This window comes from Macaca nemestrina, chromosome 1 (genome assembly GCF_043159975.1).
Source record: "Macaca nemestrina isolate mMacNem1 chromosome 1, mMacNem.hap1, whole genome shotgun sequence".
Taxonomy (NCBI): domain Eukaryota; kingdom Metazoa; phylum Chordata; class Mammalia; order Primates; family Cercopithecidae; genus Macaca; species Macaca nemestrina.
Window position 1 is genome coordinate 5,899,745 of NC_092125.1, and position 27,656 is coordinate 5,927,400.

Here is a 27,656-nt window from a genome sequence, read left to right on the forward strand (position 1 = left end):
GAATTTTTTAAAAAAAGAAAAGTAAGGGAGGAATTTAAAAAAAAAAAACAGAAAGAAAGAAAATCTGTAAGTTTCACAAGTATTCCTACTGTTAGGAAAGCAGAGGTTCTTGTTCTAGCACTAACTTTAACTACCTAGCACTTACAATGTTATAATTAATTGGTTAGTCATTATGTTCTTGTGCCAGGCAGTGTGATATGCATTCTCTCTTTAAATCCCCTTAGAAAGGCCGGGCAGCGTGGCTCATGCTTGGAATCCTACAGCTTTTGGAGGTTGAGGCAGGAGGACTGCCAGGAATTCAAGACCAGCCTGGGCAACATAATGAGACCCCATTTCTACAATTATTTTTTAATTAGCCGGGCACGGTGGCACATGCCTGTAGTCTTAGCTACTCAGGAAGCTGAGGCAGGGGGATTGCTTGAGCCAGGTAGTTGGAAGATATGATGAGCTATGATCACACCACTGCATTCCAGCCTATGTGATACAGTGAGACCCTGTCTCTAATAAATAAATAAAAAATAAATCCCCTAGAGAAGGAATTATATCGAATTAATTTTATTTGAAAAAATGAGATCCAGAAAACTAAGTAACTTGCTCAAGTTCATTCAAACTAATAAGTAAAAGGTAAAGCTGGGCTTTATATAAAAGTCTGTCTGCTTTTACTAACATGAAGGGCCAAGAATTCTATCCAATAAGGCTCCTCTCTTTCTCTAAAACAATAGCCACAAGCTAAAATTTATTAAATGCCCATGGTAAGTCAGACATTATATTAGATATTTTCTAAACATTATCTGACTTAATTCTATCAATTCTTGATGTATTAACTTCATTTACTCCTCTGAAACTTAGAGAGGTTAAGTGAATTTTTCAAGGTCACAGAAAGGTCAAGCTGGGTTCAACTCTAAATCCTTTTACTTCAAAACCATTTTCTGCCATTTCCTGATGAGAGTTGGAACCTCAGTGCTAGGACCACTGTCAGCTCTTTATTCACACATCTTTATTTAGAGCAGGACCTTGAGACAAATGTCAGGGCTTCCTAGGGACAAAAGCATCTTCAATGACTCTAGCTCAGAAATGTGTGGTATTGAATACAGACCTAGAAATAAAGTCACACACATACAACCATCTGATCTTCGACAAACTTGACAAAAATGTGCAATGGGGAAAGGATTCCCTAGTCAATAAATGGTGCTGGGATAGCTGGCTAGCCATATGCAGAAGAACGAAACTGGGCTCTTACCCTTCACCATATTCTGGTGTTTGCTAGGTTTGCTGTTTGCTATTGATACCATTCTCTCTTATACAACACTCAGTCCTACATGGGCCTTGGGAAAGAATTGATGACTAACTTCTCAAAAGCAATTGCAACAAAACCCACAAATTGACAAGTGGAACCTAATTACACTGAAGAGCTTCTGCACAGCAAAAGAAACTATCAACAGAGTAAACAGACAACCTACAGAACGGGAGAAAATAGTCACAAATTATGTATCACACAAAGGTCTAATATCCAGAATCCATAAAGAAAGTAAACAATTGGCCGGGTGCGGTGGCTCACGCCTGTCATCCCAGCACTTTGGGAGGCCGAGGCAGGTGGATCACGAGGTCAGGAGATCGAGACCATCCTGGCTAACACGGTGAAACCCCGTCTCTACCGAAAATACAAAAAATTAGCCGGGCGTGGTGGCGGGCGCCTGTAGTCCCAGCTACTCGGGAGGCTGAGGCAGGAGAATGGTGTGAACCCGGGAGGTGGAGTTTGCAGTGAGCCGAGATCGCGCCACTGCACTCCAGCCTGGGCGACAGAGCGAGACTCCATCTCCAAAAAAAAAAAAAAAGTAAACAATTGAAAGAGCAGAAAACAACCCCATTAAAAAATGAACAAAAGACATGAACAGACATTTCTCAAAAGAAGACACACAAATGGCCAACAAACATATGAAAAAGTGCTCAAGATCACTCATGAATGATATGGTTTCGACTTCTGCCCAGCCCAAATCTCACATCACATTGTAGTCCCCATTGTTGGAGGGGGGGCCTGGTGGGAGGTGATTGAATCGTAGGGGCGGGTTTCCCCCTTGCTGTTCTCATGATAGTGAGTTCTTACAAGATGTGGCTGTTTAAAAGTGTGTAGCACCTCCCCTTGCTCTCTCTTCCTCCTGCTCCAACCACAGAAGACATGCCTGCTTCCCTTCCACCATGACCGAAAGTTTCCTGAGGCCTCCCCAGCCATTCTTCCTGTTCAGCCTGCAGAACCATCAACCAATTAAACCTCTTTTCTTTATAAATCACCCAGTTTCAGGTATTTCTTTATAGCAGTGCAAGAAGAGACTAATACACTAACCATCACAGAAATGCAAATCAAAACCACAATGAGATCCCATTTCACACCAGTCAGAATGGCTGTTATTCAAAAGTCAAAAAACAACAGACCGTGGAGAAGCCACAGAGAAAAGGACACTTCTGCTCTGTTGGTGGAATATACATTAGTTCAGCCACAGTGGAAAGCAGTTTGGAAATTTCTCAAATAACTGAGAACTACCATTCTACCAGCAATCCCATTACTGGATATATATTCAAAAGAAAACAAATTGTCTTACCAAAAAGACACAAATGTACTCACATGTTCACTGCAGCACCATTCACAAGAGCAAAGACATGGAATCAACCTAGGTGCCCACCAAGAATGGACTGGATAAAGAAAATGTGGTACATATACACCACTGAATACTACGCGGCCATAAAAAATGGAATCAGGTCTTTGGCAGGAACATGGATGAAACTGGAGGCCATAGTGTGAAGTGAATTAACGCAGGAACAGAAAATCAAATACTGCATGTTCTCACTGACAAGTAGGAGCTAAGCATTAGGTACTCACGGATATAAAGATAGCAACAACAGAAACTGGGCATGACTGGAGAGGAGAGGCAGGGAGCAGGGCAGGGGTTGAAAAACTAACTATTGGGTACTCTGTTCACGTAGGGAGTGACAAGATAATTTGTAAACCAAACCTCAGCAACATGCAATACAACCAAGTAAAAACCCTGCACATGTACTCCCTTGAATCTAAAAGTTAAAAATAAATAAATGATAAATAAAAACTGTGCTGCATTTCTGTCACCACCTTTATTCATGAAACAACTGTCAGCATAAGAGAGAGGTTCTGTTACATATGAAGGTACCTGGAACACTGCCAGGCATACTTCAGCCTTCATTTTTCCTTTCTTATCAGGAATTCTCATCAATGTACTTCTACACAGTAGAACTACTCAGCAAGGCAAATGGTTTCCAGCAAACAACCAAAAAATACAAATTTCCTAGGTGTGAACAATAGCTGGTGTTTGCTATTGATACCATTCTCTCTTACACAACACTCAATTCGCAACTTCATCTCCTTTCCATGTCTTATTCATGTTGGTTACAGGTGGCGTTCCTTCCCCCATACTCTGTGTTTCTAAATCTCATCTATTCTTGGAAGCTCAATTAAAATGCCATCTTTTCCACAAAGCCTTCCACGATCTCTGGCAGACAATCAGTTCTGATCCTCTGAACTCTCAGCATTTTAGTCATAACTTCTCAATGGCATAGGGACTTTTTTCTTTTCCTTGTAATTCATTCCTTCATTCATCTAATATATACTGAGCACATTTTATATGAGAGGAATGTGCCAGGCATTGAGGATGTTACATGCAAGGGACTCACTGAACTAGGGGAAGCAAACTATTCAACATGAATTTGTGATGAATTGAGTTATGGGAACCCACAGGAGACCATCCCAATTCAGTTATGGGAGGCGCTGAGAGGAGATGGTACCAAGAAAAACTCTTGGGCAGGCGCAGTGCTCACGCCTGCAATCCCAGCACTTTGAGTGGCCAAGGAGGGTGGATTGCTTGAGCCCAGGATTTCGAGATCAGCCTGGGCAACATTGCAAAAACCTCTCTACAAAAAACACAAAAAATTAGCCAGGCATGGTGGCACGCCTATGTAGTCCCAGCCACCTGGAAAGCTGAGGTGGGAAGATTACCTGAGCTCAAGAGGTTGAGGCTAAGTGAGCTGTGATTACCCCACTGAGCTCCAGCCTGGGTGACAGAGTGAGACCCTGTCTCAAATACAAACAAACAACTCTGAAGAATCAGTGAAAGAGGGCAGAGGAGGATTCCTCTAGGCAGGGGGCAAAGCATACGCAAAATCCTGCACTGAAAAAAACAGTATGGAAGATAGGCATATGTGCATGCTTGGGGAAGTACAAGTAGGTCAGTGTGGTGAGGGTGCAAAGAAGAAAAATGAAGGAACATAAGACTTGAGAGCCAAAGAGAGGAAGAATATTGTAGAGTCTTCATGCTATGATAAAGGATTCTAAATTTTATCCAAGGTTGCAGGGAGACGTGAAAGGATTTCAAAGCAAGAGCCTGACATGTTGAGAAAGATCGTCCCAGCGGCGGTTTGGAGAACAGATAGGAAGGAGGTGAGACTGCAGGCAAGGACACCACAGGGGCTACAGGAACCAGCCAAGGATGAGATATGGGTAGCAGTAGGACGGAGATACAGGGCAATGTAAATGCTCAGGGGCTTAAGTCTTAGAGCCTGGTGATGATGAGATGTGTGGGGTGAGAAAGATGGGGGAGAAAAGGGTGACAAGATTTCTGTGCTGGATAACTGGATAAACAGTTGGTCCACTGAGATAGGGAAGGTAGAAAGTAAAGCTGGTTTGGGAGCTCAGTGTACAGTTAAGGATTTAGAAATCAAATAGCTTTAGTCCTGAAGCTTTAGGTCCTAAGGCTATATATACATGGAACTCAAGCCACAGTACTGCTAAAGACACCTAAATCTTTAGCTCCCTGCTCAACTCTAGAACCTCCTATCAAGCTGCTTTCTGGATGTGTCTTCTTTATTGCCTCAAAGGCACTTTAAACTCAGAGTAATGTAAAAAGCACACATCATCATTCTCCCAAATCAAGAATTTGAATTCAAAGAAATCATAAAAGGAAAGAGAATCTTTTAAGGAGAATAAAACTGAAAAAAAATCAGTAAATATAGCACAAACAGATCTTCAGTGAACATAGCAATGGTAATTTCATTGGCTGCGGCATGGAAGTTGAAGTAAGTGAGAGGTGACAAAATAAAGACAACATGTATGGACAAATCTTTCAAGAAACTCAACTATTAAGAGAACGAGTCAAAGAGGGAGATGGAATTACTGAAGTGGTTTCCAACTTCGGCTGCACGTTGGAATCACCTGGGTGGGTTTCAAACATACTGACACCTGGATGCTACTCTCAGACATTTTGATGTAATGGGCTTGGGGTACTGTTTGGACAATCAGATTTTTAGAACTTCTTGTGTAGCAAAAATTAAGAACCACAGATTAGAAGAAAGATTGTTTCTTTCAACAGTAAGAGACATTTGAAAGTATTTTCCTGAGGATAAGAAAGAGACTGTAGTGAAGGAAAGATTGATTCAGAAAAGTGGAGGGAACAAATGGAATGAGTTCGAGGGGGTGAAGGAAACGGCGTCCATGGGAAGCGGAAAGGATTAGGAAGAGGCCTTTGCCATTCAGACTGGGTTGGAATACAGGTGAAAATTTATTTTAAGGCATGGGGAAGATAAATAGTTGAGGTGGTCATCACCCAGTGGCTTTAATTTTCTGTGTTAGGGAAGTAAGGCTCTCTGCTGAGAATAAGAGGAAAAGTGGTATTATAGAGAATTTGAGAAGACAAGTGATGTCCAGACCGGGACCGTGAAAATCACCTCCAGACCGGGACTGCAATAACCACTTCCAGACCTGGACTACGAGAATCACCTCCAGCTGATCTCCAGGCATCGATTCTGCTTCTCCTTCCAATACATTGACAAAATGATTTTTCTCAAATATAAATGGCATCATGACACTGACAAATTTAAAGCCATTCAATGGCTTTCCATCCCTTTTTCGACAAAACTGAAATCCTTCATATGGATTTTAAAGCCATTCATGATTCCATCCCAACATAAGTCTCCAAACTCATTCCCACTACTCTGCTCCTCTCTCTCTATGCTCCAGCCATCAGGGCCTTCTCCAAATTCCTAGAAAGTGCGATCCTTTCCAGGTCCAGAGTCTTGGGTATGTTATTTTCCTGGGCCTGAAACCCTCTTCCCCTCTTCACCTGACCACTCATCAATGCTTTCAGGTCTCATTTTCAACATCTCTTTCTCAGGAAAGTCTTTCGTGACTGCCTAGACGAGGTCAGATTTCTGTTACACATGTCCACGGTATCCTAAACTGAACCTTATGGCTTTATTGCAATGATGATCGAAAACTCACTTATGAAAATGAGGAAACTGCATCGTTCCTGTGACTACAACATTCCCAGCTCCCCCAGTTAATATCTGTTGAGTGTGGAATGAAGAAGAGAGAGGAAGGCATAAGAGGACTGCTAGAAAGCACTGAAAGAACCATGGACACCGAAGACCTGGAGTCTACAGCTGTGTCATCTGCAAGGCTGTGCGATTTTTACCAGCTGAGATCACCAATCCAGGGCAGAGAAGGTAGGTAGTAGGGTTTTGACAGACACAATTTTAAAAAATGGATAAGAAGACAAGGACATTTACAGAAAATGCCTGAGTTTACTCTTATTAAGACTTAAAACTCACAGGGCAGAAGTTGTGATTTTTCTCTATACATATCTTTAGGCCTCCACATTGCTTTGCACACAGTACATTCTCAGTATATATTGATTGAATGAGTTAATTATCATACATTGGAATCTTATAACAACATAGAATTTAGAGTACAAGCTGTGAGTCCACTTTTCAAAACAAACATGTAACGCAGTTGTTTTGGTTACTTGATGGACCACAACTTGCTCAATTCGAGTCTAGTCAGCAATTTTAAAGCTAGGTCCCACTCAACTCTGTATTCTAGTTTGTGAACTCTTTTTCAAAGACTGCTCATTTCATGCTATCTGTTCCTTTCGTCTTAAATTTCTCTCTTCATCTGGTTACCATCATTATTCATCACGTAATTTGTCAGAACTGATTTCAGACAGAGTGCATAATCACTTTTTCTTGGTTACTCAGTTTCTTACAAGTGTTTTCATTTTCTGCAGGTTTAATTTAGGGGTAGGAGATAAAGCAGGGGAGTCATCTCTCCTTGATTTAGCCAAGGTTGAAATAAAATCTGGGTATCTTCATAGCATGCCTCTGGGAAGCATGACAGAGGGAATCCAACAGAATGGCAGGATTTACAGTAAATTTTGTAATTTCATTTTATGGAATTTAACTGATTATTTTATCTGAAAAGATCAACACAAACTATTGAGAAATATATGAAATGATAAAACATTTTTATGAACTCTAAATTATAAGAAATTTAACTACTTACATAATAACAATTTTAAAATTTAAGGTTCATTCAAGAACTCCAGCCTAAGGAATCATCAGTGGCATCGTAAAAAACCTTTCTTCTGCAATGTGGATAACAGCAGAGTCCTTAAGTACCTTTGATCCCATGGACTCCCTTTCTTTCGTTATTTCCTTTTTCATCATGTCTTTCTCAATGGCCCTTTTCTCTTGCTGAGATGCAAGTTCTTTTTCAAGTCGCTCCGCCTGCCTCTCCAGCTCCTTCCTCAACTGGTCACACTGGATTAAAGCCTGCCAGGATAGAAGAGATTGAAAGAGGAGTTTAGAATTTGGAAAAAATATGGGGAAAATGAGATAATTAAGCTTTAAGTATATTTAAAATAGTTAAAATTCACTATAAAGCCTATTAGAATAATTTTGTATTTGTTTATCAATACCACTTATTGACCTAAGAGAGTATCCAAATGTTACATGTATTGACATAGTTCAGTTTTCATGATTAAAGCCATATTAATTAATCAATGACAAAATTCAGGTAATGAACCTTGATGAAGGCCACAGATGAGTCAGAATTTTAAAAAAGGGAACCAGGAAAACTAAGCGCTCGAATATTTTCAATTACATATCATGTTTCTACTACAAGAAATACATAAGCATCCAACTTAACTCATTTCTTATTTGCTCATGGATAAAAATTATTGGAATACTTCAAATGATAGATCAAAATACTACAATGAAATGTTGAATATATCATTACACACAGGCATCTTTTGTTTAATACTATATAATAATCAAGTTTCCTTAAATATAACCAAGAGAAAATTTAGTTCACTCCCCTTAAACATACAACTGAAGTAAAAATTATGTAATAATCATAAGTTAAATGGAAAGACTCAAGACAGTATTCACTACTTAGTTTTATGAGGATCTTCCATTTCTGGTAAAGTTCATAACTGTCCTTTACTGTAAATTTCCCACTCTGCATTTCCAGAAATAAAAACTCTCTAACTTCATTTTGGCCACTTTTACCATATCTTTATTTATAACACCCAATAATAAAATATGACTTCAAAAATCCCAATTTGGAGAGGTCTTTTTTTGTATAAATGTATGGGGTACAAATGTAATTTAGTTACATACATAGATTGCATAGTAAAATCCCAATTTTTAAAAATCCTAATAAAAGTAAGGTACTATAGCATCTTATAGTCTTATTCCAGTGGCCCTTATGTACGATATCCACCTTACACAACCTCTCTTTTCTCCTGAAATGGTAGAAAGAACCCCAGGTCTCATATAACTCACATGCTACTTGATTATAAATTTCATAGTCACATTTGATTTTAATGGAGACTGAAATGGCCTCAGTAAGCACTGTAAGTTTTATGCATAGTTATGCTTCCCTCTGGTGAAAGCTGTAATAAATTCAGACAATAAATATCTAGGATATGTGAATTTTCCTCTCTTCATCTGGAAAGCATTAAACTCTGATTTCTTTTGGTCTTTCTGAAAAGTTTCTATGCTCCCAGGCATAAAATGTAAAGGTAAAATTCAATTGTCTCAGATTAACTAATAAACAAATGCAATGAGTAAAAATGATTCTTCTAGGGAGTTAGTCCCAAGTCCAAATTCCAGCTGAGAATGCCTGGAAAAGGCAATTTTAAATTAGATATTAAAATAAATGAAAAGGCATACTTTTTCTATAATTTAAGCCCTTGGAGCTTGAAATATGAATTAGTTACTTTTGTGATTCGAAATGTAATTGCTCTTGAGAAATTTTTCACATGAATCTAGTAAATGTTCATAACTCTCCCTGATATAATGAATACTACTGGTATGAATAGACAAAATGCTTACTTAATATAAACCAATATATCCAATCAGAAAGTTTTCAATTGAACAAAAACTCAGGAGTCAACATCATTAAGTATAGGAACAGCAGAAGAGACTGAAGATCTAAAACCAGGCTACCATGAAAGGCACCTACAGAATCAATTCAAAGAACTCAATCAACTAAGGAACAAGCAACAGTAAATAATCCTGGCACGATAAGAGATGTAATGCCAAGATAGGATGATACAGCGAAAAGCACAAAGTGAGAAGCTGTAAAATCATGTAAACAAAACCACTGCTAAGGCCTTGGTTTTGTGGATGGTCTTCTCTGTATTAGGACTAGCCACCACCAATGGTTGAGGATGAGTAATGAGCAACACAACACTGATTACAAATATTAGGTTAAAACCTGGTTATTGGCCGGGCGCGGTGGCTCATGCCTGTAATCCCAGCACTTTGGAAGGCTGAGGCGGGTGGATTGCTTGAGGTCAGGAGGTTGAGACCAGCCTGGCCAACATGGTGAAACCCCGTCTCTACTAAAATACGAAAAATAGCTGAGCATGGTGGTGCATGCCTGTAGTCCCAGCTACTAGGGAGGCTGAGGCAGGAGAATTGCTTAAGCCCAGGAGGCGGAGGTTGCAGTGAGCCGAGATGGCGCCATTGCACTCCAGCCTGGGCAACAGAACGTGACTTGGTCCCCAAAAAACACACAAAACAAACAAACAAAAAACTGGTTATTGACGTCTCTTAGCGTGTAACCAACAATTCCATATTATCAAATAGCTTTTAAGGCTAGGCGCGGTGGCTCACGCCTTTAATCCCAGCACTTTGGGAGGCCAAGGCAGGCGGATCACGAGGTCAGGAGATTGACACCATCCTGGCTAACACGGTGAAACTCCGTCTCTACTAAAAATACAAAAAACTAGCCAGGCGTGGTGGTGGGTGCCTGTAGTCCCAGCTACTCGGGAGGCTGAGGCAGGAGAATGGCATGAACCCGGGAGGCAGAGCTTGCAGTGAGCCGAGATCACACTACTGCACTCCAGCCTGAGTGACAGAGCGAGACTTCGTCTCAAAAACAAACAAACAAACAAACAAAAATAGCTTTTACTTTTATTTGCTTTGATTTTAACATATATGCTCGGTCACAATGAAGAAAATAGAAAAGCGTAGTAACACTTGGAATCAGAAAAATGATTTATTCTTTCTAAAGATAACTGGACCGCACATACTAAAAGATTTGGGTGTAGTAAACAAATATTTATACACTATTTCCATTAAAGCTTTCTCTTAATTCTAGAGTTTCTTCTCCTATTTTCCAGAATCCCTGTCGATTGAGTACCCCGATAACCATTCAGTAAAGACATAGTAACCGACTTCTCAAAGGCTAAGTCAGTAAAAAGTCAACTACCATCAAATGATGGATCTTTATAGTAACTGAATGCTATACATGGGCAATTGCCATTAAATGATAGATCTTTACAGGTGACAAAGTTAATTTGGGGCCTGTGGCTGTTATTTCTCTCAGTAGTTCCCAAGTCCTGGCTTCTCTCCCTTCCCTGAACACAGCCCTTTCCTTGGTGGAAATGGCTGTAGGTCTTAGGAAGTTGGGGAATTATACATTCCCCCCCATCCATCAGACTCATTCCTGAAGGTACATTTTCTTTTCTGGGAAATTTCTTTAGCTGTGGTCATTCTATGTTGACATATTAACATTTTTTTTCAAACACAGTTGATTGGACTTGATATTCCCAGTCCTGGTTTTATTAAACCAAAGGGTAGGCACTACTATCTTAGGCAGTCAAAACATTTTCAAAAACAAAATTTATATCTAGTCAACTAAAATTTTAAAACAGGAGACCTATTGTGGACCATATAAAAGTCCTTCCCAACTGCTAGGGTTAGTTTTCAAGAAATCTTTGTGACAGAATAATTCATAACTAAGGAATTAAGATCTTATGAAATTATACAGCTCACACCTGTGAACATGAACTTTAAGGCTTATAAACATTTTTATTTTTACGTAATAATAAAGCCCACAAAATTAAAAAGATTAACACATTTCAAGCATCTAACTTACAAATAATGCAAACTATTGATTTTAATTTATAAACCCTTGCTAACCAGAAATTTACCAGTCTATCCCTATGTACCATTTTTCAAGATACTTAATACTTTGTTTTTGTTTTGTGACAGATAACGTGCCTATCAAGAAGTTTTGTTTTCTATACTTGTGACTACAACTCAGTGCTTTTCTGATTTTATTTTTAATCCAGGTTTCTAATTCCTGCCTTTCTGACTCCCTGTAATCCAAGAAACAGAATAACTTGGATATTTCAAAAGGGGGAAAAAAGTCTTTGTAAATATTTGTTCAACCTACCAGGTTGCTGTTTTAAAAACTAATATTCAGAATATCACATGTAATCCATAAATAGGTACAATTATTATGTATACATAATAATTAACTTTTTAAAAAAGTTCACACCACTTACCCATGAAGGTATGTGGCAGGATAGGTCTTAGCAAATTTGAAATAAATACTTTGCTCAAGTTGTTATGAGTAAAAAAGAAAAAAAAAATTTTTTTTCCTTAGAGGGTTATGTCATTATAGATATGCTTATGGTAACTTCATGCCACAGCCTGTACCTTCAGGCCATTCCACATACCTCTCAACAATTTCCCTTCCCAACACAAGCAGGCAGGCCTAAGGCATGGTTAACCTTTTTATCTGCTTCTCGTAGCTTTATCAAGGTGTCTTGTAGCTTTATCAAGGTGTCACTGCAAAAGCCTCTACTTTTTCTCACTATTTAGTCCCAGGTGAATTTTTTTCCTCTTTTAAAATTATCACCAATTGAGACAACTTCCATTTTCAAACAAAAACATTTATTGAGCACCTACTATGTGCCAGATACTTTGCTAAGTGGCATATATGCATTATTTAACCCTCTAAATACATTTTAATTGGTTCTTATCACTCAATTGAAGAAACTGGTACTTCAAGATATTCAGTAACTTGCCCAAAGCAGAGACCTAGAAAGTGGAAGAGTAGGGAGTTTATCCAAGATAGTTCCACACAAGAATCTATGCATGGCATTATACACTTCTCAAGTTATGTATTTATTTTCTTAGGCATTTTCACTGCCACTATGAATGTTAAATATGTAATTCCTTCTACTTAGCATGTGATACCCAAATGTCACACTAGATGGCAACAAACATCAAGGAACTAAACAAAGTAACCATTTCATCGCTCAGTAAGTAGTAGGGTTTTAAATTAAAATATGTATGCCATCTGACTTTTTAATACACTCAGAAAGCAAAAATTCTAATGTGTTTTAACATACCTTCCAGATAAAAACTACTAGACTTGCAATACATTTTGTCCTTGCATTCATTATTACTAATTTACTGAAAATGCTATAGATTCCTAACGAACAATAGCGTTGCTTGCTCTCAGCTATTACATTTTTTAAAAAAATTAATTACAAAACTTCACATTAATAATAATTGACTTCCATTCAACAAACATTTATTGTTAATTAAGACATAAATGGTCATGTGTGAAATACAATGATAGATGTCACAGACCTGATTTCAAGGTCTTCTGGTAGAGAAAGCTGTGTAAACAACTACCAAAATTATACACCACATCAACAGGAATATAGAGGAAAAAGAAGTTAATGCAAACAAGAAGGGGCTGGGGAAAACTTCTGGGAAGACTGCCACTGGAATTGAGCCTCATAGATGGAATAGATATTTCACAGATTAATACAAGGCAGAAAAATACACCTTGAGCAAATGAATGCAAATGGCCAAATGTAGGTCATGTTCTGGCCACAGTGAAGGTGGTACGAAAGAGTAGAGTGAAAGAGTAGAGAGTGAAAGAGAAGACGAGCCAAGTTGGAGTGGGGCCAGATTTGCCTTTTATTCTACTGCAAGAGGGGAGCTACCTAAACAGGGAGATTTATAACTCAGGAATTATAAATGTTATGAAAGCACTGTGAAAAGTATGCTGGAATTAGATGAAATTTGAGGGAAACCAATTAGAAAGCTAGTGTAACTGTCTGCATACTTGGTATAAGAATACGTGAAGTATACCACTGGGCACGGTGGCTCACACCTGTGATCCCAGCACTTTGGGGGGCCGAGGAGGGAGAATCAGTTGAGCTCAGGAGTGCAAGGCTGTAGTGAGATACGATCACACCACCAAGCCTTGGTGACAGAGTGAGACCCCGTCTCCGAAAAAAAAAAAAAGAGCATGTGAAGATGTGAAGACTTGAACCAGGGCAGTGGTGTAAGAATGAAAAGGTAGGCATAGTTAAATAGAAATTTGGCTCTGAAGAGAGAGAGAGAGCGAGCTTGGGAACTGATGGAATGTCAAGAGCAAGCATAGCGAAGAACCAAGATGTTTTAAAGAATGCAAGCCAGGGCTGCGGTCAAGATGGTGCTGCCTTCGTTTGAAGACGATCACAGAGAAAATGGTAGAAGGAAAAGGAGTGGTAGATGGGAAGGCGGAGCCAATGAACAGTTTGGTTGTGTAGAGTTTCAGATGCCAGCAGTGTGTCATCCATAAAAAAGATCTAGTAGCTGTAAAACACTAGGGCTGGGGCTCAGGAGAGTAGTTAAAGCTAAAGGCATAATGTGGGCATATTCACTGGTAATATTTGGCCACGTGAGGAGAAATGAATCCCAGGAAGTCAAGGCAACATGGGAGGAGGGCTGGGAACTAACTCTGAGGAACATCCACACTTCAGACTTGTGGAAAACAAGAAACAAGTTAAAAGAGACTTAAGAGTGGACAAGAATGGTGCAATGTGGACCCATGAGAGTAATGTATCAGCTAAATCAAGGGAAAGAGATGGTATGTTATGACAGGAGAGTTAACAGGGTTCCAAATCTATAGAGTTTGAGTCCAGTGAGGATTGAGATGAGGTCACTGGGTTTGGCAATCAGGAAGTGACCAGTGATCATTAAGTGAGCACTTCAGCAACATGAAATCAGGCTACAGTTCGTTCAAAGCCTGGCTGCGATGTGCTCAGAAGTGAAAGGAAAACTACCAGGGTGGACAACTGTTGTGAGATGTCTGCCAGTGAAATGAGGAATGGACAGTAATAAACGGAGTGAAAGATGATCACAGCAAAGCTGCTTTTTGTTTACTTAAATGAAGGCTGTGGGCAGGATGAGAGGAAAAAACAGTGAAGAGGAAAGGATAAAGGACGCCAGAAAAATGTGATGACACAGAAGTGGGAGACATCAAAAATGAGGAGAAAGATGTTCATCTTGGGAAATAACAGGGCCAGAAAAGAAAGGAGAAATAAGGAGAGGAGGCATTCGAGGGATGAGAAGATGCTGAGGAGGCTCTTGTCAGTTGGTCCTTAGTCAAGTGTGAAGCAGGTCATCTGATGAAAGTCAGGTGCCAGCAGTGGAGTTGGAAGTGAGGAAAGTGGAGTTCCTGGCTGGAGCATATAAGGTTTTCAACTGCAGAGAAAAGAATTGTTCAATAGTACCTACAACCACTGAAGGTGACTAGGATTACTCTTCAGTGGAATTCATTAAGTAGATTTTTTTTTAAGATGGAGTCTCACTCTGTTGCCAGACTGGAGTGCAGGGGCGTGATCTCAGCTCACTGCAACCTCCGCCTCCCGGGTTTAAGCGATTCTCCTGCCTCAGCCTCCCGAGTAGCTGGGACCACAGGCACATGCCACCACGCCCAGCTAATTTTTGGAATTTTAGTAGAGACGGGGTTTCACCATGTTGGCCAGGATGGTCTCGATCTCTTGACCTCGTGATCCGCCCACCTCAGCCTCCCAAAGTGCTGGGATTATAGGCATGAGCCACCGCGCCCAGCTATTAAGTGGCTTTCTTAAATGACTTCCTTCAGCAATGCTTGGGAGGCTCAAACTAGTCATCAAAAAAAAAAAAAAAAAAAAAAAAAGGTGTGATTGGGCCTAATTTTCACTGGGTACTTTTGCTGGCAAAGTAGGTAAGCTGGAAAGATAAGAATAAAGGAATTGTAGAGTGCTAGTGAGAACTGAGTTGCAATTTCCTTCCTCAGTGGATATTTACTCAGTACCAATTTATTATGTGCTGAGATCTATGCAAGATGCTATGGATTTAATGGTGATCAGGATGGAGAAATTCCGTAACCAAGGGACTAGCGCAAACTGATTAACCATTGTTTAAGTTGTTACAGATAGCACTGAGCCAAAATTGCAAGTCATGTAGTCCAGGCATGTGCAATGGGAAAAAGCTTTAACCTCCTAATTGTTTTTATTTTATTTTACATTTTTGTTGAGTCCATAGTAGATGCATATATTTGTGGGGTACATGAGATGTTTAACCTCCTCATTGTGAATACCACCAGCCTGGCAGACTGGCTGCACCGGTATCACCTGGGGCTACTCAGAAATGCCTCTGAGACCAATCTTCCTGATCTTGCTGCAGAATGAGGAGACAGATTTGAGTGTGGCCTCTTACCTCCTTGCCAGTCAACTTGCAAGAAAGCCTTTTCTTTTCTTAAAAGCCAGGGCCATAGCATTGGCTTCTATGTGCATAGGGAAGCAAGCCCTTGGCTTGGTGACAATTTTAAAGTTTAACAGAGATTTCTCCAAGAGCTTACTATAGAGCTACCATTCAACACAGCAATCCCATTCCTGGGTATATACCCAAAGGGATATATATCATTAAACCAAAAAGATACATCAACTCAAATGTTCATCACTGCATTGTTCACAACAGCAAAGACATGGAGGCTGGGCATGGTGGCTCACACCTGTAATCCCAGCACTTTGGGAAGCCGAGGCGGGGGGATCACTTGACGTCAAGGGTTCAATACCAGCCTGGCCAACATGGCAAAACCTCGTCTTCACTAAAAATACAGAAATCAGCCTGGCGTGATGGTGCACACCTGTAATCCCAGCTACTCGGGAGGCTGAGACAGAAGAATCACTTGAATCCTGGAGGCGGAGGATACAGTTAACCAAGATCACTCCACTGCACTCTAGCTTGGGCGACAGAGCAAGATTTCGTCTCCAAAAAAAAAAAAAAAAAAAAAAAGACATGGAATCAATCCAGGTGCCCATCAATAGCAGACTGGATAAAGAAAACATGGTACATATATACCAGGGAATGTATACATCCATAAAAAAGAATGAAATCACGTGCTTTGCAGTGACATGGATGTAGCTGGAAGCCATAATCCTAAGCAAATTAATGCAGTAACAGAAAACCAAACACCATATGCTCTCATTTATAAATGGGAGCTAAACGTCGTGCACACACGGACATAAGCATGGGAGCAACAGACACTGCAGACAACTTGGGGTTGGAGAGAGGGGGGCATGGGCTGGAAAAGTACCTACTGGGCACTATGCTCAATACCTGGGTCCACCATGTAACAATCCTACACACGTACCCCTGTATCGAAAATAAAAGCTGAAATTTTTTTTAAAAAGTTTAATGAAGGATACGGACAAATAAGCAATAATAATACATTTTGATAAATGCTCTAATAAGTAGTGGTTCTCAAATGGGGGCAAATTTGCCCTCCAAAGGACATTTGGCAATGTCTGGAGACATTTTCGGTTGTCACAACTTGGGGGAGGGGGGTAAGTTACTGGAATTGAGCAGGTAGAGGCCAGGAATGCTTCTAAACATCCTACAATGTGCAGAACAGCATCCAAAACAAAAGAGCTACGTAGCCCAAAATGTCAATAGCGCCAAGGTTGAAAACCCTGCTATAAAGGCGTATTAGGGGTACATCAAATCTAGGCAGGGGAGATCAGAGGTTTCCTAGAGGGAGTACCATGTGGGCTAAGACAGGTAAGGCTAGAGAAATATACAGGCAGTGGAGTGGAGAAGAATGTGTATGGCACATACAAAGACTCAGAGGCTAGAGAGAGGATGGGATAATCAGCAGGGTTCTCACCACTACCACTATTTATTGAGAAAATATTTTGTGCCTGCCTGGGTTTGTATAAGATAACCAATATACATTTTAAAATGCAGTCCTCATTCACAATTCTACGAGTCACATATTTCTCTGTTTTACAGATGAGGAAGGACTGGGGCACGGAGAAGTTAAAGTAATTTGTCCAAGGTCACATAGCGAGTGAATGGTGGGGCCACAAGTTGAATCTAGGTCTGGCTAACTCTAGTAAGCCCATGTTCACTCCCTAAACGCTCCTGCCTTTGACGACAGCTGAGTGTACTGGGGGATAGGGTGTGAGAGGAGGAAAGCAGCAGCAGCCTTGGAGGACAAAAGGGAGCCACATTATGACAGACCACGGGCATGGGAAAGAATGTGGAGACTGTCTTGAAGGTAGTGAAAATTCACCGGAGGATTTTAAATCAGAGTCACATGATCAAATGTGTCTTTAAGAAAGATCGCTTCTGGCTGCAGTGTAGGGAGTGGAACGAAGGAGGGAGGCAAGCTAGGAAGAAGTGTAGTAGATAAATCCAGAGATTACTCAGCTTCCATAAGAAAAGTGTTAATGAGGGAAAGAATTCAAGAAAACGTTAGAAACTCAGATCTGTACTTAGTGACTGGTTAAAAGTTACGGGTGAAGGACAGTGTGAAATCCAGTTTTCTGATCAGAGCATGTTAGTGGATAAAAGTGCCATCCAGTAAGAGAATACAGAAGGGGCAGCAGATTTGGGAGAGTGAATATGTGAGTTCAGTTTGAGATTGTAAAATTTATATTTAAATGGGAAGAAAAGAAGACCAGCCTGGACACAACAGATAAAATGAGAGATAAAAAGAATGCTGAAGAACTAGAGGCGAAGATGAAGACATGGAGCAGATTTAACTTTGACAGGGAGGAAAGAAGAGGGAAGGCTCTAGTCAGAGAGTGTGGTTTCAGAGTTTGAGATCTTAGGGGCACTTCAGTTCATGCGGGAGGTTGGCGTAGAAGTAGGGGATGTAGTAGAGTTAAGGAAGCTGAAGAGTATTAGTGTTTTGTGTATCAACAACATGGAAATTCAAACATTTAAGGATGACAAAAGAGACAGAATGAAGAGGAAAAGGGTCAGATGTTAAAACTTTTTAAAAAGGGGCCAGGCGCGGTGGCTCACGCCTGTAGTCCCAGCACTTTGGGAGGCCAAGGTGGGTGCATCACCTGAGCTCAGGAGTTCGAAACCAGCCTGGCCAACATGGTGAAACCTCGTCTCTACTAAAAATACAAAATTATCTGGGCATGGTGGTGCATGCCTGTAGTCCCAGCTACTTGGGAGGCTGAGGTGGGAGAATCACTTGATCCCAGGAGACTGAGGTTACAGTGAGCCAAGATGGTGCCATTGCACTCCAGCCTGGGCTGGAATGAAACTCTGTCTCAAAAAAATGATAATAAAAATAAAACTAAAATAAAATAGAAAGGGTCAAAGAGCACCTTCTCGATTGAGAAATATTATTGATTAGGGAGAAGAGAGACAACACTGATTTCAAAGAGGAGTGTGATATGGTTTGGATACCTGTCCGCTCCAAATCTCTCGTGTTGAAATGTGACTTCCAGTGTTGGAGGTGGGGCCTGGTGGGAGGTGTTTGGGTTATCGGGGTGGATCCATCATGAATGGCTTGGTGCCCTATTAGTTATCCTGAGGTCTGATGGTTAGAAAGAGCCTGGCCCCTCTCCTCTGCGCTCAGTCCTGCTCCCTTGTGAGGCTTGCTCCCCTCTGCCTGCTGTCAGAGTGAAAGCTTCCTGAGGCCTTACCAGAAGCATATGTTGGTCCCATGCTTCGTATGCAGCCTGCACAACATGAGCCAAAATAAACCACTTACTTCTCTTTACAAATTACCCAGTTTCCACTCTTTCTTCATAGCAATGCAAAACAGATTAACACAGAGTGGTAGCTTAATTTCAAAGAGGAATAGGACCTAAGAGTAAGTGTCAAAACAAAGCCCTGGAAATGGCAGTCGGGAGTGAAGTAACTGCGGTTTCCTCCGTCACATTCACATGAGATGACTTGACTGACACAAGGGCATTCGCGGAAGGTTTTGAAAGTCATGATATCGAGGGACAGCTAGAGCTCAGAACAAATGAAGAAACAGGAGAGTTTGAGGAAACAATATGGTGGGGAGTTTGGTTATAACTGAACCTAAGTTTCAGAAGGCATGAGGGTCAAATGGGAAGAGTTATGGATGAACTGTATAAAGACAAATGGACATAGCAATGGCTGACAAGAGGCTTAATGCAGAATTGAATAGCCCTAATTTTGTTTTAACTTCTATTTCAGGTTCGGGGGTACATGTGAAGGTTTGTTATATAGGTAAACTCATGTCACAGGGGTTTGTTACACAGATTATTTTATCACCCAGGTATGAAGCCCAGTACCCAGTAGTGATCTCTTCTGCTCCTCTCCCTCCCCCAACCCTGTATCTTCAAGGAGATGCCACTATCTGTGGTTTCCTACTTTGTGCTCCTAAGTTCTTATCATTTAGCTCCCACTTATCAGTAAGAATATGTAGTATTTGGCTTTCTGTCCCTGCATTAGTTTGCTAAGAATAATTGCTTCTGGCTCCATGCATGTTCCTGCAAAAGATCTGATCTCATTCTTTTTACGGCTACATACTATTCCATGGTGTCTATGTTCCATATTTTCTTTATATAATCTGTCAGTGATGAACATTTAGATTGATTCCATCAATTTAGGATTGATTCCGTCAATTTAGGTTGATTTCATCAATTCCATCGTTTACATTTGCTATTGTGAAGGTTGCTGCAATCAACATTCACGTGCATGTGTCTTTGTGGCAGAATGATTTCTATTCCTCTGGGCATATACTCAGTAATGTAGCCCTAACATTTTAATAAAACACTGAGATTAGTATATGGTTTAGACCAGTGCTATCCAACAAAACTTTTCATGATAATGAAAATGCTCTATATCTGCACTGTCCAATATTCGCTACATGTGGCCATTAAGAACTTGAATTGTATGCTAGTGTGTCTAGGGAAAATACATGCAACTTTAACGGATTACAGTGTGGCCCCCAAATACAGTAATGAATCAACAGTAACCTCCTATTCTTCAAACTGCCTTTAACACCATCTGATCACTAAGTATAAACTGTTATTCTCCTTAGGTATGTTTGAGTTACCTTACAGTAAGTCCAGACTCAAAGATGCTACTAAGACCAGGCGTGGTAGCTCACGCCTGTAATCTCAGCACTTTGGGAGGACGAGGTGGGCAGATCACCTGAGGTCATGAGTTCGAGACCAGCCTGGCTAACATAGTGAAACTCCATCTCGGCTAAAAATACAAAAATTAGCTGGGCATGATGGCCCATGCCTGTAATCCCAGTTACGTGGGAGGCTGAGGCAGGAGAATCACTTGAACCCAGGAGGCAGAGGTTGCTGTGAACGGAAATCATGCTATTGCACTCCAGCCTGGGTGACAAGGCAAGACTCCATCTCCAAAAAAAAAAAAAAAGAAAGAAAGAAATGCTACTGAATATGTACATATTATTATCTTTGGTGTATTTGGATTTTCTCAAAACTTACCAATTATTGAGGAAAAACATTTCTCTTTAATCATATATGAACATAAATAAACTAATGCCTGGGTGTTAAGATTTTTGCAGCGTTGCAAATTATCAGCAAATAAAAAGATTAAGCATATAGGTCTCTCAAAGTATTATACTGTACTACATTCTCTGAACAGTGATACAACAGTATTTGCAGAGGAATAAGAATTCTCCAAATAGCAAATTTGTTTAATTCAGAAAAGTCAACATTAACAGATTGATAATTCACTTTGTGTGTTTGAAAAACAGAGTTTAGTTACAGAAGAATAACCAAATAAATACTCAGAAGAAAAAAGAAAAAAAAAAGACGCTTTTATTTGCATCTTATTAGACTTGCCTTGGTTTTTTCAAAATTGGCTTCCTCAGATATTTGCAAAACTTGTTTCACCTGTTCATAAGCGCTTGCTTCTCTTTGCTGCGTATCTGCCAAGCTGCTCCTTACGGAAACTAGTGCAGACATCAGGTCATCTCTTTCTCTGTCAGCACAAAAAGAACATTCAGAACAAGAAATGATCAAATGATCATGTCTTCATAAGTCAGGGAGGAAAAGGCATTAATATGTATTAGAAGGGCCAGAGTAGGCCGGCTGAGCACATATTAAATAAAGCACACCCCAGAGAAAGACCCTCTGTCCTCACTTGGCGAGCGGCAGGCAGAGCAGCCGGAAAGGCCAAGAGCCTTCGTGGCAGGACTGCATCTGTGTGGGACAATCATCTATTGTGGAGATAGCTGCAGGGGAAAGCCCAGAAAAGAGCAAATTAGTTTTTTAAACGTTGGGGGGAGGCTCCCTTAAATTTGTACGTTTTACTAGTTTCAAAAGGTTTGGCCATTATAAGACATAGAATGCTGTCTGTGGTCTGATGTCTTTCATTTTTTTTATTATTATACTTTAAGTTCTAGGGTACATGTGCATAATGTGCAGGTTTGTTACATATGTATACTTGTGCCATGTTGGTGTGCTGCACCCATCAACTCGTCAGCACCCATCAACTCGTCCTTTACATCAGGTATAACTCCCAATGCAATCCCTCCCCCCTCCCCGCTCCCCATAATAGGCCCCGGTGTGTGATGTTCCCCTTCCTGAGTCCAAGTGATCTTGTTCATTTCCCACCTATGAGTGAGAACATGTGGTGTTTGGTTTTCTGTTCTTGCGATAGTTTGCTGAGAATGATGGTTTCCAGCTGCATCCATGTCCCTACAAAGGACACAAACTCATCCTTTTTCATGACTGCATAGTATTCCATGGTGTATATGTGCCACATTTTCTTAATCCAGTCTGTCACTGATGGACATTTGGGTTGATTCCAAGTCTTTGCTATTGTGAATAGGGAGTCTTTATAGCATTCTTGCCGTTTTAATGAAAAACCAAGAAAAGTAAATACCTCTCTTCCAATATTTGGTGGTTTACAGTTTGCTTCTGTTTAATGCTAAATATGTGTGACAGAATTCATCAGAATGAATAAATGTTAACCTGGAAAAAAAAAAAAAGAAAACTTCCAGGGAGATAATTCACCCCAACTTCCTGATAGTGGTGACTTCTCGGGAGAAAAAAAAGAGGTAATAAATGGGTAGACTAGGGTTTTGTTGTGGGTGCTCTCCTCTGCACTGTAGGCCATTTCACAACATTTCTGACTTCACCTTTTGGTTAATAGTAGTGCCCTTCTCCCCAGTTGTGACAAGCAAAACTGTTTTCAGAAATTTTCCAGTGTCTCTGCGGCAGGGGAGAAAAATTGCTTCTAGTAGAGAACCACTAGAATAGACTGTCTTTAGCATCAGTTCTCAAAAGGAAACAGGAGTGGTGGAGGGTATCAGAAGAGAGATATGAAATAAAATTATAAAACGTATTGCAGCACTATTCACAATAGCAAAGACTGGAACCAACCAAATGCCCATCAATGAGAGACTAGATAAAGAAAATGTGGCCCATATACACCATGGAATACTATGCAGCCATAAAAAAGGATGAGTTCATGTCCTTTGCAGGGCATGGATGAAGCTGGAAACCATCACTCTCAGCAAACTAACACAGGAACAGAAAACCAAACACCACATGTTCTCACTCATAAGTGGGAGTTGAACAATGAGAACACATGGATACAGGGAGGGGAATATCACACACCAGGGCCTGTTGGGGGGTGGGGGCTGGGGGAGGGATAGCATTAGGAGAAATACCTAATGTAGATGATGGGTTGATGGGTGCAGCAAACCACCATGGCATGTGTTTACCTATGTAATAAGCCCGCACATTCTGCACATGTATCCCAGAACTTAAAGTATAATAAAAAATAAAATTATAAAAAAAAAAAGGTGGGGGGGAGGTGCTGAAAAGGAAAAATGCAGCAAAGTAGGGAAGGTAGGAATTGTAAATCAAAGTAGCAGTCAACATTTTAAGAAAGGACTGAGGCTTTGTCCATGCAGCAGATTCTCCTCTCATTTACTTGAACAAATAAATGTCCTTTCCGTTTTATCTTTCTCCACAATCCTCTTTTTTGTGCTTCTCTTTCAATTACATTCTTTCAGTTACTTATGAACACTTGTTGTTCAATGATTAGCACTGCTGAACTCCTCAAATCTCCTGGTTACGCATATAATATTCACAATTTAACACAATCTTATCCCACCGGGTTTGATCATTGCCAAGACCCACCCCTCTTCAGCAGTTCTCAGAAGTACTTCATCCTAAGCTGTTTATTGAGGGTAGAAGTGAACCAAATGCCAAAATGCTCTGGCATGTAAAATAGCAAGGATATAATCTCATAGATTAAATAAGTCTCATATAAAATATTCTAGGATATTTGCAATTTATCGACTGAATAAAAATATCCAGTACACCAAAGAGAAAGTGAGGCAGGAAACTTTCAAGACACAAAAAGCAAAAAATGTATGTTGGACTGTTACATATGGTATTCCCCATTTTGTTAAAGAGTTGAAGACTAAACCACGGTTTCAAAATTAGTTGAAATAAATGCTTGCAGTTTCCTTTTCATTGCCAAGTTCTTAAACTATGAGAAAAGATCCAACTATGATTTTTTTTTTTAAATTAGCAAGTTTTAAAGAGTCATAGTTTAGAGGATTATAAACTCTGCTTGAATCACTTTCAGGATTAACCAATGATTCAATTTAAAACATCTCTTAAAGGTAAAATAAACTATTTGTGGTATTTGGAAAGCAGCCACATTTGAAGAAACATGTAACACTGAACAAAGTTACAGTTATTAGCAGTTTCATAAAAGTCTTTTTTATTTAAAAAAGAATAAATTGCTACAAATATAAAATTCATGGAAGCAGAGTGATCTTCACTTTAGAATTTCCTGATTTGTTTTAAATTGGTAAAAGTAATTTTTCTTCCAAGGAAATGAAAAAAGAAGTAAATTGTTTTAATTGAATATAATCAAACACAGTTACTATGTAAAAAAGTGGAAGAATCAAGGCAAGATTAAATTATCCTAGTTAAGTAAAAAAATAAACACCAGCAAAATTGAGTATGTATCTATTTATATTTCCATAAAAGTTCTATAACATAAAAGGGGTCTAGCTTCATCAAGGATATGCAATCCAGTTAGGACCTATGATTCTAGAAGAAAAGAAAAATTCACTCTGTAAGGACAGCAAGTCAATATAGGCATCTTATAGTCACCTTTCTTAAATCACTAAGACTTAATGAAGAGCAAAAGTAACTATTCAATGAGATTCTTATCTGTTTCTGATACCATGCAATCACCAAAGCCAAAGTTCCAAAGAAAAAGAATGAACAAAAAAGGTCGGGCGCAGTGGCTCACGCCTGTAATCCCAGCACTTTGGGAGTCTGAGGTGGGCGGATCACTTGAGGGCAGGAGTTCCAAACCAGCCTGACCAACATGCTGAAATTCTGTCTCTATTAAAAATACAAAAATTAGCTGGCTGTGGTAGTGCACACCTGTAGCCCCAGCTACTCGGGAGGCTGAGGCACAAGAATTGCTTGAACCTGGGAGGTGGAAGTTGCAGTGAGCTGAGATCGTGCCATTGCACTCTAGCCTAGGCGACAGAGTGAGACTCCATTTAAAAAAAAAAAAAGAATGGTCAAAAAAGCTCCATGTTTGTAAGTATGCAAACAGACAGATCCACAACAGGATAAAAATCTAACAAACCTGCTGCTTATGGGAAACTTATGTCTAATAGATTTTATCTCTTTTCAGAATATGCTCTTGTCAGGAGTAGTGTTTGTCACACAGTAGATGCTCAACAGAATAAGCAATAAGAAAACAAATAAATGAAGAAAGAGTCTGCTATAGGATGGTGTCAAAAGATGTGAAGTAAAGCTCCCTCTCAGTTCTAATATTTCATGATCTAAACTGAAAACATTACCTATTTTGAATCAGAAACTAGAGTTCAGTTGCTCTGGTTCAAAAGTGTTTCAGAATATTAACTCACCAAATTTAGACTATGGAACCACAGAAAATTATCAAAGATAAAACTCCAATATACAGATAGCTTGTTAAGCCCATCATTCGACAGTGAGACCACAAAACGATTACACTCAAACTCCGTGTAACCGCTGGGCTGACACACTCCACCTTTCTGTAAGGCAAATGCAACGCATGCTTCAAGGTAGCTTTGAGACCACCTGGGAAGCTTGCAGGTAGGTAGTCATTTTGGCAATTTAGGATTATCTAATCATCCACTCAGGTGTTACTAAATCTTGGTTTTGGTTTGGTTTGGTTTTGACTCAGCCAGTCCACATACCAAATAGCAGCAAGCAACCCCACAAATAATTTTTTTCGAAAGAGCCCTGGGCTGGCAGTCCCCTCTCCTCAACACAAGACCTTGCTTCCTGCTCCATTCCTGTGTCCATCTGGCTTCATCTTGTCTGAGCTTTCCCTTTTTAGCCCCACACTTATCCCCTGGGTCTGACAGTGCTACTTATATAATCTGCCTTTCAGAAACAGCCGATTCCAGCCACCCAGGGTAACTGCCCAGTTAGCTACAGTCCTGCTCCTGATCCCGCAGTCCACAGGGCCGGCCCAGAGTCACACCTGAATGAGGCTCTCACAGTGGGAAGCTGTACAGATACACATGGCATATCAGTGTGAAAGGGAAAGGGCAGTTCTCCAAATTACCATCTTCCATAGCAAACGTTCTGTGAGTGCTTGTGCTTGGAAACACCTTGTGGATGTGGCGATCAATGTAATCAAGGAGCTTCTTGAAGCAAAGCCAGCAACACCATGTTAACCCTGCAACGTTCCATGATCCAGATGAAAGAGCAGCTGAGGCAGAAAGATGACGTAAAGATCCCGAGTGTTCTGGGGTGAAAAGCGTGCACTTACATGCACTAATGAGCATGTAATATTTAAGAACCTTAGCGCAGCAATCGGGGCCAAAAGGACTGAGAAAGTCCCTTAACAATCTCAGCCAAGTGTTTAAGCAAAAGAGTTGGTCTAATGTATATGCATGAGCTTCATCTTGAAATGTGGAGTGGCTAAGAAATGTCTTATAATTTCTAAATTACTCCAGTTACTATTAATTTTAAGCATTAGTAGGCATCACTAGTAAGTGTTACTATGCCGTTTTTACAAAGAAAGTCTAGAAGGCTGACTACAACATTTCTTTGTTCCTCAATTCTGGGAAGTTCCTGCTGTCGTCTTTGAAAGCCAACTATGCAGAGCATGGCCAACGATCCACTCCAAAATCACAAGCTGGATTAAAGCCCCAGAAAAGTACCCTTGGAATCATTTCTCTTTTTTGAAAAGTACCGTGAAACTTCTCCAAGGTACTATGAGCTACAGAAAAGAATTTAAGCAGTTCCATCTTCATTACCATGTGAAGGTATTTTGATCATTAAGCAAGAAAAAGAGGTTACTGTTACTCTTAGCTCCCTTATGGCATAAAGAGGCCAAGTGAAAGGCGAAAGGTCAGAAACAATATGAAGACTTCAAGTCAACGTAAAAAATATATCCAGTGTCATTGACAGTTGTTAAGTATATTCTCCAAAACGTCCTTGAGTCCTAAGAAACCAGAAACCACCAGAAACATATGGGTGGCCTGGTCTCCAAGTCATGCCTGATCTCCTCCCTGTCAACTGTACAAGCCATTCTTTCTTTCTTTTTTTTTTTTTTTTTGGAGACAGGGTCTTCCTCTGTTGCCCAGGCTGGAGTGCAATAGCACAATCTTGGCTCACTGCAACCTCCGCCTCCCGGGTTCAAGCAATTCTCCTGCCTCAGCCTCCCAGGTAACTGGGATTACAGGTGTGCACCACCATGTCCAGCTATTTTTGCACTTTTAGTAGAGATGGGGTTTCACCATGTTGGCCAGGCTGGTCTCGAACTCCTGACCTCAAGTGATCCACCTGCCTCAGCCTCCCAAAGTGCTGGGATTACAGGTGTGAGCCACCATGGCTGGCCATCAAACCATTCTTGTGTCAAGAATATATATTCAAAATAGTAAATGCTAAAGGATGCAACAAAGGAGCTGAAAGCTGCTGTCACAATACCACATTTACAAGGAAACTTTTGATTTATCATATTTAAGGTATCATTTTTAAACATTCTATGTTAAAGTCATCCAGGTAATATGATAACAGCTTACGGAGGGGTCAGGCTTCTAACTATACATAAAACTAGAAATCCAAACCCAAAAGGTGCTGGACACTCTTCAAAGTTAGCATAGGACTCAATATTCAGCACTCTGCATTAGTAAGTTTAAAGAAACTGAACACCAGCTTAGGCCAAGAGAACGATACAGAAAAAGAATTCATTGACAATAAAAGCAGAAACCATTCAGTGTTAATAGGTTTAATATCCTTTCCGATATTAATGCAGAACATGAGACAATGATATTCTGCTGACAAGGCAGAAAATTGAACTAAGTAGACTGACATTTACTTCAAGAGGCTACGAGCTTAAATTTAGGATAGAGACAAAGGAATACATAACTGATCAAGAATCTTAATTTCTGAATGACTGCCAGGCTTAGAAGTAACCGAAACATTACAGCT

At 40.1% G+C, this 27,656-nt stretch overlaps 1 protein-coding gene across 23 annotated transcripts in view; it reads right to left on the bottom strand.

Moving 5' to 3' along the window:
• The window catches only part of LOC105474671 (SHH signaling and ciliogenesis regulator SDCCAG8), a 253,094-nt gene that overhangs the window by 170,750 nt on the left and 54,688 nt on the right, over positions 1-27,656 (bottom strand). For 22 of the 23 annotated variants that reach the window (XR_011607733.1, XR_011607735.1, XR_011607744.1 and 19 more), the window contains 2 exons: positions 21,024-21,162; positions 7,474-7,626 (listed from right to left, as the gene is read on the bottom strand). Coding sequence is in view for 17 of the 23 variants with exons in the window: in XM_071069480.1 (XP_070925581.1) it covers positions 7,474-7,626; positions 21,024-21,162 (292 nt within the window). In the remaining 6 variants the exon portion in view is untranslated. Of the gene's footprint in view, positions 1-7,473; positions 7,627-21,023; positions 21,163-21,324; positions 21,416-27,656 lie in introns of all 23 variants that reach the window. The other variant, XM_071069537.1, reaches the window with a different exon arrangement.